We start from the raw sequence: 15,744 nt of genomic DNA, 5'->3' as shown, positions 1-15,744 counted from the left end.
ATATTCTTCCGAGTGCTTCTCCAAAACTTCCGAGTGCTTCTCCAAAAAGAAGAAAACAATAAAAAGAAAAAGAAAAAGTTGGGAACCACGGGCATTTTACTCCACCAGATTCTTAAAATTACCTAACCCCCTGATTTGGACCTTCAGTGTTTTAAGGCGGGAAGATACTGCCCATAAAAGTGAAGGTTGCTTGAGTCTCACAGTGAAGGCAAGAGTCATAGCTTCACTTCGCAGCAATGGCGACTCTGCAACCAAACCAACCTCCATCAACAAACTCATTAGGTACACGGACAACAACCCCAAAACCTCCCAAAACAAGAAGCAAACAGCTCCACAACTCATCACCCTACAAAAACCCCATCTCTTCTTCCTTCACTCTCACCCACCTCTACGTTTCTCTCTACCAATGGAGGCCAGCGCCGGATTGGTCGCCGGTTCTCACAACCGCAACGAGCTCGTGCTCATCCGTGGCCATGAAGAGGTACGCACCGCTGTTAAGAGTATGATATTAGCAACCATGTTAAGCATAGTAATATATATGTATGTATGTATTCTCTTTGATATCTTGTCTTCTATATCAGGTAGAATATAACATTGTATTGGGTAGCATATTATCTCCTTATTTACCTCTATTGGAACTTCCCATACTAAGTCTCCAGCTAGTATAAATGTTCATCATCATGCTCATCAATACACCCACAACCCTCAGCACAAATTCAAGGTTTTGGTGTATCTAACATCAGCAAAAACCCATCAAATCCCCCAGTCACGCATTTATAAGCGGATTAACAAAATACTGCTTTGTGACTCCAGATATCGAGCTAGAGACCTTATAGCTAGCACACGAGATTATTGAAGGGGTAATAATTACATTTTGTTGTTTTGAATTGTGCAGCCGAAGCAGATAAGGTCGTTGAATGGGCAAGTGTGCGAAATATGCGGAGATGAAGTAGGGATGACTGTCGAAGGAGATCTGTTCGTAGCATGCAATGAGTGTGGGTTCCCAGTTTGCAGACCTTGCTATGAATACGAGCGAAGGGAAGGGAGTCAGCTTTGCCCTCAATGCAAGACTCGATATAAGCGACTCAAAGGTATGTCTGCTATTGTTGTCATTATTTCAGACCAAACCACAAATCAAGTTTGATATTATAACAAAGAAAAAAAAAATTCAAGTAAGAAGTTAGACTGACTGGTTAATTACCGTAACTATAATGAAAGACAGGGAGAAGATTTAACTGTCACTCGCCATCTCCTCTTTCATGATTTATAAGGCTAGCTGTCCCTAGGATGAAGAAGTGAAGAATCCTACTGAAAAAAAGGAAAATTGAACAGATCTGTTAGAAAAGAGAGATAAAGATCTACTTTTTAGTATGACAATATAGTGCACACAAGTTCTACACAGTAAAAAGGTCAAACTCAAGGAAACCAAAATCGTGAGACTTAAGATTGTATTGCTACGTGTACGAATATAATAATTATAAATAATTAGCATAAGGTTCACATTTACAGAAAATGTTGATAGATTGTGCATCAACTACTGCATTAATCATGTATGGAGATACCAACCTCTACCGACTTACCTATTTGAGCTGGTTACTAATTTCATAACTTATGTAAATTATGTGCACAAGACCTACTTCATATACAAAATATATAATCATGAATATGATGGGCATGTGTAGCAAAAACAAAAGGAAAGATTCTAGTATTACGCCTAGATTTTTCCAAAGGAATTTCAGATGTGCGGTTGTCTGCTTGCTTCAAAGCAAAAAAAATATCTAAAATCAAATTTGTGAAAATTGGCTCTATTCACTTGTCTAGTCAAGTCTTGGATGTGGTAAGGCAGTGAGATCAATAGGGAATTGGTAGTTGAACATTCCTTTCTAACTAAAATAATAAATAAAATACAAGATAAATCCACAGAACATAGAATACATGAGTCTCCTGTGCTGATTAATCAAATATGATAGTTACGAGAGTAATGAATTATGGTTTTCGCAGGAAGCCCAAGGGTGGAAGGGGACGACGATGAAGAAGACATAGATGACATTGAACATGAGTTCAACATGGATGATGAAGAAAACAAAGAAAAACAGCAACAGCAGCCAATGCCAAACAAACAGATTGCAGAGGCCATGCTCTACGGCAAGATGAGCTACGGAAGGGGCCCTGAAGATGGAGATAGCAGCCCCCCTCACTTCCCTCCCGTCATAACTAGTATCTCTCGACCTGTAAGCTAACCTTCTCTATGTCTTATGAATCATCATATAGTACCCATAGCTAGCTTCTAATGCATAATCAATCAAAATTTTCATGTACAAACAGGTGAGTGGTGAATTTCCAATATCCAATGGTCATAACTACGGAGATTTCTCTTCATCAACTCTACACAAGCGTGTGCATCCTTATCCATTGTCTGAGCCTGGTAAGTGAGGCTCACACTAACAGTTACACGGTACTTGAAAAATATGCACAATATACACCAAGTTAGGGACGAATATGACCTTCGTAATTTCATTGAACAGGGAGTGAGAGGTGGGAAGAGAAGAGAGACGGAGGTTGGAAAGAACGGATGGACGAATGGAAGACTAAGCAAGGAGTCCTTGGAGGCGATTCAGATGATGTGGATCCCGACATGTCCATGTAAACACTCAAGCCGTGCTGTATAATTCCTCATGACATGCATTTTTTATCATAATTTCCATTAAAATCACACAACAAATGTATTTGTAGGATGGATGAAGCAAGACAGCCTCTATCAAGAAAGGTGGCTATTGCTTCAAGTAAGCTCAACCCCTATCGGATGGTTATTGTCATCCGCCTGGTAGTACTCTGCTTCTTTCTTCGCTATCGAATCCTCAATCCAGTGCATGATGCTATTGGGCTCTGGCTCACGTCAATCATCTGTGAGATTTGGTTTGCGGTCTCCTGGATCCTTGACCAATTCCCAAAATGGTTCCCCATAGACCGTGAGACCTACCTTGACCGTCTGTCTCTCAGGTGATTACTACACAGTCTTCGCACAATATGGTAGAAATATTAGAATGGATTTCAAGTCCATAGCTTTTGACATACATTATGGTGTTGCTCTCCTAGATGAATTTCCTAACCCTATAATTTTTTTATATATATGGTTATTTACATATTAGTCCCTCAAATCTTCAATAATTCCATATTAGTCCCTCAAATCTTTGGAATTTCTCGTTAGCCCTCTATTCCTGAACAAAGTACTCCCAGTTTATGTTTTCCCCCTAACCCTTTATTTTCAAAAAACATTGGCTGAGGGGTATGTTGATTTATTAACGGACCAAATTGCAATAAACACAGGATTTGAGGGACATATAAGCAATGTCAAAAAAAAATTTAATATGGAATTATTGAAGATTTGAGGGACTAATATCTAAATAACCCTTTTCTATAATGTGTCCTCTTCTAGGCTTTTCCTAACTTTTTTAGTTAGGAGAGGCTTAGAATACAACAATTATCATATATACCATAGTCTCGATCTTCTTAAATTTGGTGTGATGGTCACAGATATGAGAGGGAAGGAGAGCCTTCAATGCTATGTTCCGTGGACATCTTTGTCAGCACAGTCGATCCCTTGAAGGAGCCTCCACTTGTCACTGCCAACACAGTGTTGTCAATTCTCGCAGTAGATTATCCAGTGGACAAGGTATCATGCTACGTTTCAGACGATGGTGCTTCCATGCTCACATTTGAATCACTCTCGGAAACGGCTGAATTTGCTCGAAAGTGGGTCCCTTTCTGCAAGAAGTTCAATATTGAGCCCCGCGCTCCTGAGATGTACTTCTCTCTAAAGGTCGATTACCTCAAGGACAAAGTTCAGCCAACTTTTGTGAAAGAGCGACGTGCAATGAAGGTAAAACAAGTTCATTGGTTTCTTTATTGATTGTCATAATAATTTCGTAATGGTAGTAGATTCAAGTTTTGTTTTCGGCTCGTTTGAACAGAGAGAATATGAAGAATTCAAAGTTCGCATCAATGCACTAGTAGCAAAAGCTGTGAAAGTACCTACAGAAGGATGGATCATGCAGGATGGAACTCCATGGCCAGGTAACAACACCCGAGACCATCCAGGCATGATTCAGGTCTTCTTGGGTCACAATGGAGGCCATGATGCTGACGGAAATGAACTTCCTCGACTTGTTTATGTTTCTCGTGAGAAGAGGCCTGGATTCCAGCATCACAAAAAGGCTGGTGCAATGAATGCTCTGGTAATCGCTCTTATTCCCATATCTTTAGTCGTGTTACTGCAAGAAAGATTCAGGGGCAACTATTTAGTCTCCACAATTTTATGATGTTAATTATATAACTCTGAACCAAATGAATATCTGTTGCAAGATAATTCTCGGAACACATCAGTATTTGCAGAGATGTGCCACATTAATTTATGCGTGACTAATTGGAAGTTTGAAAACTTCAAATTGGAAAAGAAAAGGAAAAAAAAGTCCTGCAAGTTACCATCGAAGTCATGCCTGGATGGAAAACAAGTTGTTCTAGGGTTTCAAGCAATGGTATTTTCAATTTTCAAAGCAAAGTCTTACAGTAAGTCTTGGTTGTCTTGTAGGTCCGCGTCTCTGCTGTACTCACTAACGCTCCTTTCATGCTCAACTTGGATTGTGATCACTATATAAATAACAGCAAGGCCATAAGAGAAGCAATGTGCTTCTTGATGGACCCCCAGATAGGGAGAAAAGTGTGCTATGTTCAGTTCCCTCAGAGGTTTGACGGCATAGATAGGAATGATCGATATGCTAATCGGAACACCGTCTTCTTTGATGTAAGCCCAATCTCAACTTCTATTCTTCTCCTATCCTTAGTATTGCACTTAAAAGTGGCATGAAATTGTATCAAAATCATAAAAGGAATCACCTTATTCATCAGACTATTTAATTCTTCAATCCAGAACCTCAGAAGAGTCCATTTTTAAGCCAAAAAAAAAAAAAGGAATACTGTACTTACTGCAATGCTTCATGTTCAGATAAATATGAAAGGTCTAGATGGAATCCAAGGCCCAGTATATGTCGGAACTGGATGCGTCTTTCGGAGACAGGCCCTTTACGGCTATAATCCTCCAAAAGGCCCCAAACGCCCGAAGATGGTCAGCTGTGATTGCTGCCCATGCTTTGGACGGAAAAAGAAGCTCAAGATGGCCAAAGTTGGTGAGAACCAAGTAGCAGAGGGAGGTGAGTGTTGCTTCTTACCATAATTGGAACATAATTTGGTTTGTTTAAAATAACGGAATTAAGCTGCATCCTTGTTAATTAGGATTGGATGATGACAAGGAGCTGTTGATGTCCGAGATGAACTTCGAGAAGAGGTTTGGTCAGTCTGCAGCTTTTGTGACATCTACTCTAATGGAACAAGGGGGAGTTCCTCCATCATCAAGCCCTGCAGCTCTCCTAAAAGAGGCCATTCATGTCATCAGCTGTGGCTATGAGGACAAGACTGAGTGGGGTAAAGAGGTAATGGTTTCAGTAGTCCGTGAACAAATGTCATATATAGTAATGCTGATCTAGGTGGCTATTTGAACAAGCTGAATGTTTCTCATCCCAACTGAAGACTAATTTAACCTACGGCGGACCATGTTTGTTTGTAATCCAAATGATCAGGCACTTCTATGTGAAATCTCATAGTGATATTCATTTTCCAAATTTGCAGTTGGGTTGGATCTATGGCTCAATCACAGAGGACATTCTGACTGGCTTTAAGATGCATTGCCGAGGATGGAGATCAATATACTGCATGCCTAAGAGGCCTGCATTCAAAGGATCGGCTCCTATCAACCTTTCGGACAGGCTGAACCAGGTGCTGCGATGGGCTCTTGGATCTGTTGAAATCTTCTTCAGTCGTCACAGTCCAGTCTGGTACGGCTATAAAAAAGGCCACCTCAAGTGGCTCGAGCGTTTTGCCTATGTCAACACTACAATCTACCCTTTCACGTCGCTGCCTCTTCTTGCTTACTGTACACTCCCTGCTGTCTGCCTCCTCACTGGCAAATTCATTATGCCCACGGTATGTCAATTTACCTAGGACTCTACCTAAAGCGTATTTATCGTAGGTTGAAGTGTTTATGCATTTCATGCATAGAAAGCACAAATTAATTTTTTGGCAGGTTATTTTATTGTAATATAACTTTGTTTCTTTTCCTGCATTGCAGATTAGCACTTTCGCCAGTCTCTTCTTCATTTCGCTGTTTATCTCCATCTTCGCGACAGGAATCCTTGAGCTACGGTGGAGTGGAGTGAGCATAGAGGAATGGTGGAGGAATGAGCAGTTCTGGGTCATTGGTGGTGTCTCTGCTCACCTCTTTGCAGTTGTTCAGGGACTTCTCAAGATCCTTGCTGGCATAGACACCAACTTTACTGTTACTTCCAAGGCTTCAGATGATGAAGATTTTGGTGAGCTTTATGCCTTCAAGTGGACGACTCTTCTAATCCCACCCACTTCATTATTGATTTTAAACATTATTGGGGTTGTAGCCGGGATATCAGATGCGATAAATAATGGGTATCAATCATGGGGCCCACTCTTCGGCAAGTTGTTCTTTGCCTTCTGGGTGATTGTTCATCTCTACCCGTTCCTTAAGGGACTAATGGGAAGGCAGAACAGAACTCCAACCATTGTTGTCATATGGTCGGTGTTGCTGGCTTCTATCTTCTCATTGTTGTGGGTTAGGATTGACCCTTTCGTGCTCAAAACCAAAGGACCAGATGTCAAGCAATGTGGGATTAATTGCTAAGCAAACGGTCAAGGCTTGCACTATGGTTGCTTGTATTTTGTTTGTAAAACTGAGGTGGATGAGGAAGAGTTTTGTTTCCTTAGTGGATTGGTTTTGACGTTGAGATTGTTTTGAGAATTTAAATGAAATTATTTGTTCTAATGATGAGCATATCATTCTTGTCCATCAGCATCAGAACAAGAAATTTACCACTAGCCAACAGAGGCTTAAAGATAACTTGGCGTTCCGTAAATCTGTTTGTAAAGCTTTTCTAGTTTCTAGAAAGATGAATTATTCATGCTGAATATTCCTACAAGTTCAAATAGATGATATCTTCTCTCTAAAAAAACAAACAAACAAACTGACATTTGTGATGATTGGGCAGATTCTAAAACCATTTTGATCCATTGCTTATTCTTTTGTCCTGTTGTTTATCTATCATCAGTTCCTTACCTTAATGTCATGATAACTCTGTTGTAATAATACATGAATTATGAACTAACATTAACATATTAGTTGGATGTACCTGGATTCATGGTGATAACTCATAACGTCTTTCAGGTCCAGAATCAAAAGTCATCGCTAATTTGTCCTCCTCAAAAATCCTCCAAATTTCCATTCATCATTGTGTATAATTCCTAATAGACTGTGTTATCATCAAAGGATCCTGCTTTAGAGCATTTCAAGCACTGAAGGAAACAAGAGGGTAACAATGCAACAGAGACTAGCAACCCAACTACAACGTCAATTCTCCAAGGAAAATAGTATAAAGAAACAAAATATAAGTAAGTAAGGGGATACAAGAAATCCAATTAGGACTCTTTTATGTCGATTATTGCTTAAGAGAATAAAATAACCATGGTGAAAATGGTAAACTGGTGAAAATGGTAAACTAACTTAAAACATAATAACAGGAGTGGTAACTGAAAATTTTCAACTTAAGAGAACATAACGTATAATGGTTTTAACTAATAAAAACCACCACCTGAACATAAAACGGTGCCATGTCAGTTAACATGCAATTACACATTTGAAGTTGAATGTAGAATGTACCTTACAACAAAGCGGTAACACTTGGCGAGGTGGAAAGAGTTTTAGTGATATCTCCGAGACTCCGAGACTTCAATATAAGATAGACCATATCTTCTTGTCATCAGCGAAATAGGTGGCATAGAGCTGCCAGCTTATAGACCTGGAGGCCAAGAGCCAATCATGAAACTGCTGTTTTAATTGAATAGCGACCATTAATTGTATAACGATCAAATGCAGTTCCTGAAAGTCAAAACATTTTCCAAATCAAGTAAAACTACCACATGATTACAAATTCATTCATGCAGTACTTATCCTTATTCAATTTAATAAAATGAGCACGCATTTTTTCTGTTATAGTCTAGTGAAGATGAAGGCTACATTGCAAATGGAAGTAAAATATATGTGTACATGGTACAAAAAGTAGCAAACTGGAATAAACCTTTCATGCCAAGTTTAGGAGACAAAAGAAAAATAATTTAAATTAAAGGATGTATACTAACTTCGGTGATATCATCCTCTAAAGCATCTGTCAGTAAATAAGAATTCCGTATAATTTTTCAACTTTTATTCATCTTGAGGCAGTTTTCATTCTAATCATCTAGAAATTCATCATCATCATCAACCAATTCTTTACCCATTGTAATGGAGACATCTATGACTGCACTCAAACATTAAGAAGGCACAAAGGAAACCTGATCATCGGACGACTACCTGACGTCAACCGTCTGAGTTTATGCTAACTTCATATAATGAATTTATGGACAGGATAGGGGCTTGACAGGAAACCAAATAGACCTGTTGGTAGTTAAAAAAATCTGACCTTATTAGTTGTGAAAATTAAACTCATGTGACCGATGAGAAACCCTCCAAAGTTCTCCAAGGCTAAGGAATATAGAAGAAACCCATTAGCCATTAGCCAATCTCACCTTCATCCCTACACTTCTCCATTAAATTCCTCTGAGAAACCCAAGTACCCATTTCTCTATTTATTGGATTATTGCACTGATCCTTTCTCGGTAAAGAAAATCCACACCCATCGCATTGTTCATGGCCTCACCCAAATCCTCCCTTTTCAAACTAAGCTGTTGAGCTCGTACGGTTCTTTGGGGAACACTAAGTACGCACGCTTGGCGTTCGATAGAATTCCGAGCCCAGATCTCTATTCATGCAAAGCAATGCTAAAATGTTATGTCATGAATGGTTGCTTTGATAAATCCATTGGGTTTTATTGGTACATGAGAGAATGTGATGTTGAGTACGATAATGTTGTCTTCTCTCTCCTGCTTAAAGCTTGCATCAAGTTGGTTGACCTCGATGAGGGGAAGAAGCTACATTGTCTTGTAGTTAAAGTTGGAAATCCCGATATTTTCTTACTGAATGTTTTTGTTGATATGTATGCAAAATGTGGAGACTTGGATTCTTCTGTGGGAGTGTTTGAGGAAATTCCTCATCCAAATGTAGTTTCTTGGGCTTCGGTCATAACGGGTTGCAATCAGAATTATCGCCCAGAAAGTGGATTGCTTCTTTTTAATCGCATGAGATTGGTTGATATTGAACCTGAGGAGCATATAATGGGAAGCTTGCTCACATCATGTTCGATGGTAGAGTCTCCACATCAAGGAAAGTGGATTCATGGTTTCGTATTGAAAACTGGAATGTGCATGAACGCTTTTGTGGCTACTTCACTGTTGGATATGTATATCAAATGTGGAGAAGTTACCGATTCTCGGGCCTTTTTTGATGAGCTTGACGACATCGATCTTGTTCTATGGACTGCCATGATTGTTGGCTACACTCAGAAAGCAATCCGCGGGATTGGGAGACGGGAGATTATTTCTGGTAAATTTCCATCAAACCCCCTTGAACTATTGGCGGTTCTGTATGAGCCCTAATGAACTTGGGGAGAATTCACAAAATCCTCCTACATTAGACTAAAGGACAAATATATCCACTGTTTATCACGAGGGTGTCGGTCATGGGAGCAAAACGAGATAAGTTTAGTAGGAGTTATGGGGTTTGTTTGTGGGATTCGAATCTTCTCTACCGTCAAAAAGTAATAAAGAGACCACTATAATATCACAATTGTTGAAAGATGAGAGGAGAATTATACCTCGGAGCAGTGCTCCGATCTGTAGCTATTGATGACCATCTCGGATCTCAATGGTAGAGAGAACTACGACGAGAAGGACACCTATGCACTATTCACGACCCAAAAAACAGCATCCGATCAATTCCTTTGAGCAAGTCATTAATTTTTAGTATCTGAAGTGGTGTTACAGAGATGCAACCTCAAACCCTATTTATAGGAGAGCTTCAACTATGATATAGGGAATTTGGTTGGTGGGCAATTCTCAATTATAAGATTAGATTATCATGAGATTCTTGACTATATCAATATTAACCACTTCATAGTTATCCCAAGATATCATCTTTAGAACAATTTAGATTTATATAGATATGGTAGCCGCTAAAAGATGCCAAATCTAACATATTCCCATTAGACCAAAAGTGAGCTGCAATGGTTTGAATTAATGACAAGGTCCATACAACTGCTGTGTCTTGCAACAATCGAGAAAACCTGCAATCTGCGAGCTATACACTATAAACCCTTGTAAAGAGCAAGCATGAAGACATCAAGCACTTTGGAAAAAAGAATGTATAGATAGTGTCTCATATACCCCTGATCAAACTGTCACATATTTAGCTCAAGTATCCTCTAATCCCTCTTCGGAGAAGCATACTTGACTACCATAGAACTATTTGGTGGGATCCACATTTCGTCAAAAGCAAAGCTCCAAATGTAGGCTCATTATCAAAGTAGATGTGTCAATGCAGGCTCATTATCAAAGTAGATGTGTCAGTGATCTTCCTCTCGCACTATTATTGATTCAATCTAAGAACAACTCCTTTCCCTTCACCTTCCTTTAGGCCAAATCTATCATAGACGGTGAGGAGTCAAAATAGTACCACTACTCCCAAAATTTTACAACAAAATCAAATGTCACTAAAAGTAAAAGTGGAACAAAAATATGCTCCATATGATTGTGGTTTCAGATGATAGCAATGAAGGGAGCCATTTGCCTACCCCCAAGATCATGTAAGTCGCCTAGTATACATGGTAGAATCATGTGTCATGATGGAGTAACGCTCCTCTGGAGAGATATGTCCATCTCTACGTCATGTAGATCTTGAACTAATCAGTGGGCCTTACCACGCTTAGGTCCACCTGCCTCTTACTTGACAAGTGTATCATCGCGCCTACGTACGTGAAGCACACACACATCTGGCTTTGACCAGGTTGCAACAAACCTAGGTCATTCATCAATCATTCTTAAGAATGATCTCACCATGATTCTCAATTGAGATGATACAACTCATCCATGAATGTAGCTCACTGTTCGCAAAACTCATAATCCCACTTATTTTCAGTGCAATTCATGACAATTCATAGCTATCTCATCTTTGTTGCCTCAGTCATAGTGCCAAAGGCGATTGCTCATATGAGTGAGCCAATCTTTTAACGAGTTTGAACATCTTTAATTATTTTGCTCATTTGTTTACTAAAAGACATTCCATGGCTTTTCATAACATTCACAATGAAATCTAGAAACACATAAATGTTATAAAAGCCAACCATGAAATCATTGTTTGTGTATCCCTTGAGTCACAAATCTGAGTGTATATAGCACAAGATATAATCTTGTGTACCATTTAGATTCATGTCACCCTTTTACAATAGCTCAATGCACCAGTTCGACTAGCTGTAGGCATCAAAGGAAATATTGGCATAAGTACACATCATTGCATGCAATAAGCACCCAATACAGTTTGAATGTAGGACATTTGTCATGTACTTTTGTTCTCTTTCTAACTTCAAACAACGTTCAAGTCTTAATTGATGATTCTTTTGGTTGACATGTCTAGACATACAAGGTCAAGATCAGAGAGTTATTCGCGGATTGCTTTATATACATGCAGTGATCCTCTTCAATCATAATGAACCCAAACTAAAGATCGGCTCAATGAAACCTTAGATACCACTGCCTAGATGATTGTTTTCCATATATGAATTTTTTGAGCTTGTGGATTTTGTTGAAACCTTAGATACCACTGCCTAGATGATTGTTTTCCATATATGAATTTTTTGAGCTTGTGGATTTTGTGCTCAAGACCTTTAGATAGAAGCACCTTATGTTGATCCATAAATATCTCCTCGTCTAGTTCTCCATGGAGAAATATAGTTTTATATCCATCTAGAAAAGTTTCAAATCCATGTGAACGACCAATGCTAAAATCACGTGAATCGAGGCAAACCTCATCAAAGAGGAGAAAGTTTCCTCATAGTCTATCCCCTCCCAGTGTAGGTATCCTTTCACCATAAGTTGCGTTCTAAACCTATCAATAGAACCATCTAACTTTCAGATTCCACTTTTTTTTTATAGTCTTGTGCTCAATTGGAAGGTGTATTAAGTCTCATATTTAGTTTGTCCTCATAGGCTCCATCTCATCTTTCATGGCATCCATCCATTTATCTGTATTAGGACCAGACTTTGGATCCGCTATATCATGCAGTGCCACTGTAGGCTGTCTAAAAATCACAATAGATAGCTGATCTCCATCAAGCTTCAACAAACAAAAGCTACAAAGAGAGGACTTTTCACATAGATCAAGAAGAGTTACAAATCAACGACACTTCTGACAGCTGATGAAAACTCTATTCAGTAGCCTTCATAACCAACTGTGAGAGTTACAATCTGACGACTTTCACACCCCATAACAAGCAAAGATCAATGAGCAGTAGCCTTTGTGATGTTGTAATGGACGAGGTTACAAGCCAACAACCTCTCCCAAACGCAGATTCCACCTCTGCGTTTCTCAAACTCAAAACACATACGAACTGTACGTTCTCCAGCAGACATTCAACTTTGCAACGCAGAGTTAAAACACAAAACGCACAGACTGTGCGTTCTGCAGCAAACACTCAACCCTGCGTCTCAAACTCAAGACGCAGAGTTGAGATTCAGCACACAAAGCGACCTGTGCGCATGCGGCCTGTGCGTTTTAAATCTCTAGCAGAGATTTAACTCTGCGTCTCAAGCCTTGGGCGCAGAGTTAAGGCCCAGAACGCCAAGTTAGGTGTTTGACTTGTTCAAACACAGGTTGAACGGCCTAACAACCGTATATCCCACGTTCTGAAGGATTCTCGCCCACATAGGAGCGGATTTAGGGGTTGGTTACACCCCTTATCCCCCTATAAATAACCGCATTACTCAACTGAGTAAGAGGTTGATCGGTTTTAGCATCTAAACCGCACAGGGTTGGAGATTTGAAGATCAAAACCACCTGAAGTTGGGCTAAGAGGGCGAGTTTTCTGAAGATCAAGGAACTGATCAGCAGTCAGTTAATCAAATTTCGGAGAATCTCTTCACCAACAGCGGGTCTACTTGGCTATTAACCGAATTTTCGGTTCTAACAACTCTGTTACAGAGTTTCAACTCGTTCTGAGTTCTTAAACTCGTTAAGAGTTCTTAATTAGACTTGCAACGCAAGCTAATTACACTAATCGATTATTCGGTTTTCAACAACTCTTTTCAGAGTTTTCAACTCGTTCTGAGTTTCTTAAACTTGTTAAGAGTTCTAAACCGGATTCATCATTCAAGTCAATCGTTCTCGTGAGATAGTACGGTCGGATCGTCAACGGAGAGCAAGTTTGACGCAAGCAATCGAATGAGGCACTCCATCGCTACCTTGAAGAACCCAGTTTTAAACTAAGGGGAGAATCAAATTCATTCTCCTCTCTTTTGTAATCAGAATCCAAATTATAATCGATTTTGAGAGAATACAAATCAATTTTTCTTTCATTTCTTTTACATCAAATTTTTCCACAAACAAAAGATGGCGACTCCGCTGGGGACTAGCTTCTCTGACGAAGAAGTGGTGGCGCAATCCGACGTTCACTTCACTGGAACCACCGTCGAAACTCTCGTCGTAGAGTTCGACCAAGCCAAGTATGAGGAGACCCTCTCCTCTGGGTCGCATAGCCCTAAGGCTAGGCGTGATACCCGCAAGATCTCTAAGGAGGTTATGACTACTGCTGAAACGCCAAAGAAAGCCCTCTCATTTGGCCAAGATCTTAAACTCGCTCTGCTAGTTGAAGATTCTACACCCGTATCAACACGGCGTATAATAGGTTGTAAGAGACCTATGATAGAGGAACATCCAACCAACACCGACGACGCTGCGACGAAGGCGTTGAAACAAGCTAAGAAAAACACCGCTCGACGAAGGAGAAGATCTATACGCCGAGCATACTTGCGGAATAGCCGAGCTACTGCCCAACGCGAAGATTGCGTTTCTGAGCCTTTGCCCGAACCGTGCGCTTCTGCTCCAGAACACACACTTCGTGGCAATGAACCCGATTATGAGCCTCGGGTAATCCAACTTAAACGCGACCCTCAGTGGTGTGTTGTTCAATCTAGACGCACACCTCAAGAGTGCGTCTCAAAACGTGACCTTCAAAGGCATGTTCAATCATCTAAACGCACACCACAACTGTGCGTTCAATCAGAATACGACCCTCAGGGGTCTGTTCAATCATCTAAATGCACACCACAACTGTGCGTTCAATTAAAACACGACCCTCAGGGGTCTGTTCAATCAACCAAACGCACACCACAAGTGTGCGTTCATCCAAATCAAAACCCTCAGGGGTCTGTTTCAACATCAAAACGCACACCACAAGTGTGCATTCAATCAAAACACGACCCACAGAGGTCTGTTTCATCAGTTAAACGCAGGCCTCGGCCTCGTGTTTATAAACCTAAACGCGACTCTCATGTTTTTTCTCAAGAACACGACATGGTCTGTCGAGTTCAAGAGAATCAGCATGGATTTAAGGTTCATGTCCAACCCACCCAGGGGCAGAGGGTTCAATCTCCACCCTCACGAGATTCTTCCCAAGTCTCTGACTTACGTGAGTTACTATCGAGAGGAAGGCCAACACAGCAAGTGGCTCATTCATGCCAATGTGAGCGGCTTATTTCCGCCGTCCTCTCCGAATACAGCTGTTGTTCACCTATGCCTAGGCAATCCGTGTTCAATAGATTGACGAATGTTGTTAGACTTGCTAAACGACAACGTCGCCACAAAAAGAAGACCTCTGAAATCGAATATCCCGAGGTTACTATCAACATGATCTGCAGAGGAAAAGCCTCGCATCCCGATTCTGATGAGTCACAAAGAAGTCATTCCCTGACTGTTCGGGAAATTTGTGATGAGTTCGAGGGAGTATACTGACACACTCGGACTCGGACAGGAGCTATCTGTTCGGTTGACTATCAAAAGTTAGCCAAGGGGATTACGTCAAGTGATGAACATTCGGCAATAGCCGAATCTCAATCTTCAAGTTCTGTCGGAGCACAAGAGGTTTCTGGTTACATGACGGGAAACCCCGAAGACCTAACCAAAAGAGTGGACGAACATCATGTCATACTCCAAGCGCAACAAGAGACACTTCTTCAAATGAAGGATATGTTGGCTCAGCTCTTGGCTGAAAAAGGTCAAAAACCTGAATCTTCCCGGAGGACAACCTCTAAAGGGAAACAGAAAGTGACCGAACATTCAGATCGTGAGACTCACAACCTGGAATCCTCTTCTGAAAATGAGAAGGAGATGGAAAAAGAGCTACACCCTCAGTCCTCTAAGGTGGATGAACTAGAAGCTCGCATTAATGCAATCGCCAATAGAAGCGAACTCCGCGAAGAAGGGGTGGTGCGGTCTTATCCTGCTGAGTGGGACACAGCTCCATACCCACCAAAGTTTAAAGCTCTAACCTTGCAACCGTTCGATGGCACAGGATCACCAAATCAGCACATCTACTACTTCAAGTCTCAGACTGAAGATGTGGTGGCAAACGACGCCATCCTAACACGCTTGTTCATCGGCACTCTTAAAGGAGTGGCCTTTGAATG

At 40.6% G+C, this 15,744-nt stretch overlaps 2 protein-coding genes and 1 long non-coding RNA gene across 3 annotated transcripts; 2 read left to right on the top strand and 1 right to left on the bottom strand.

Annotated features, from left to right (window-relative positions):
* LOC109844015 (cellulose synthase A catalytic subunit 9 [UDP-forming]) lies at positions 88 to 6,907 on the top strand. The gene is made up of 13 exons (XM_020413021.1): positions 88 to 481; positions 896 to 1,091; positions 2,002 to 2,231; positions 2,326 to 2,425; positions 2,526 to 2,643; positions 2,734 to 3,000; positions 3,535 to 3,880; positions 3,972 to 4,235; positions 4,589 to 4,801; positions 5,003 to 5,207; positions 5,290 to 5,486; positions 5,683 to 6,036; positions 6,182 to 6,907. The coding sequence occupies exons 1-13, from the start codon at positions 407 to 409 to the stop codon at positions 6,761 to 6,763; spliced, it is 3,147 nt and encodes a 1,048-aa protein (XP_020268610.1). The 5' UTR covers positions 88 to 406; the 3' UTR covers positions 6,764 to 6,907.
* On the bottom strand, positions 4,015 to 8,011 carry LOC109844017. The gene is made up of 3 exons (XR_002247858.1): positions 7,796 to 8,011; positions 7,269 to 7,388; positions 4,015 to 4,271 (listed from the first exon to the last, which is right to left on the bottom strand). It is a non-coding gene; the product is annotated as an uncharacterized LOC109844017 (long non-coding RNA).
* On the top strand, positions 8,629 to 9,666 carry LOC109842045 (pentatricopeptide repeat-containing protein At2g03380, mitochondrial-like). Its single transcript, XM_020410962.1, has one exon. It carries the CDS (start codon positions 8,629 to 8,631, stop codon positions 9,664 to 9,666), a length of 1,038 nt encoding a protein of 345 aa, XP_020266551.1.

The sequence above is a fragment of the Asparagus officinalis genome, chromosome 5, assembly GCF_001876935.1.
Source record: "Asparagus officinalis chromosome 5, Aspof.V1, whole genome shotgun sequence".
Classification (NCBI taxonomy): Eukaryota; Viridiplantae; Streptophyta; class Magnoliopsida; order Asparagales; family Asparagaceae; genus Asparagus; species Asparagus officinalis.
Note: the sequence above shows the minus strand (reverse complement) of the source record. Positions and strands in the feature narration are given on the sequence as shown.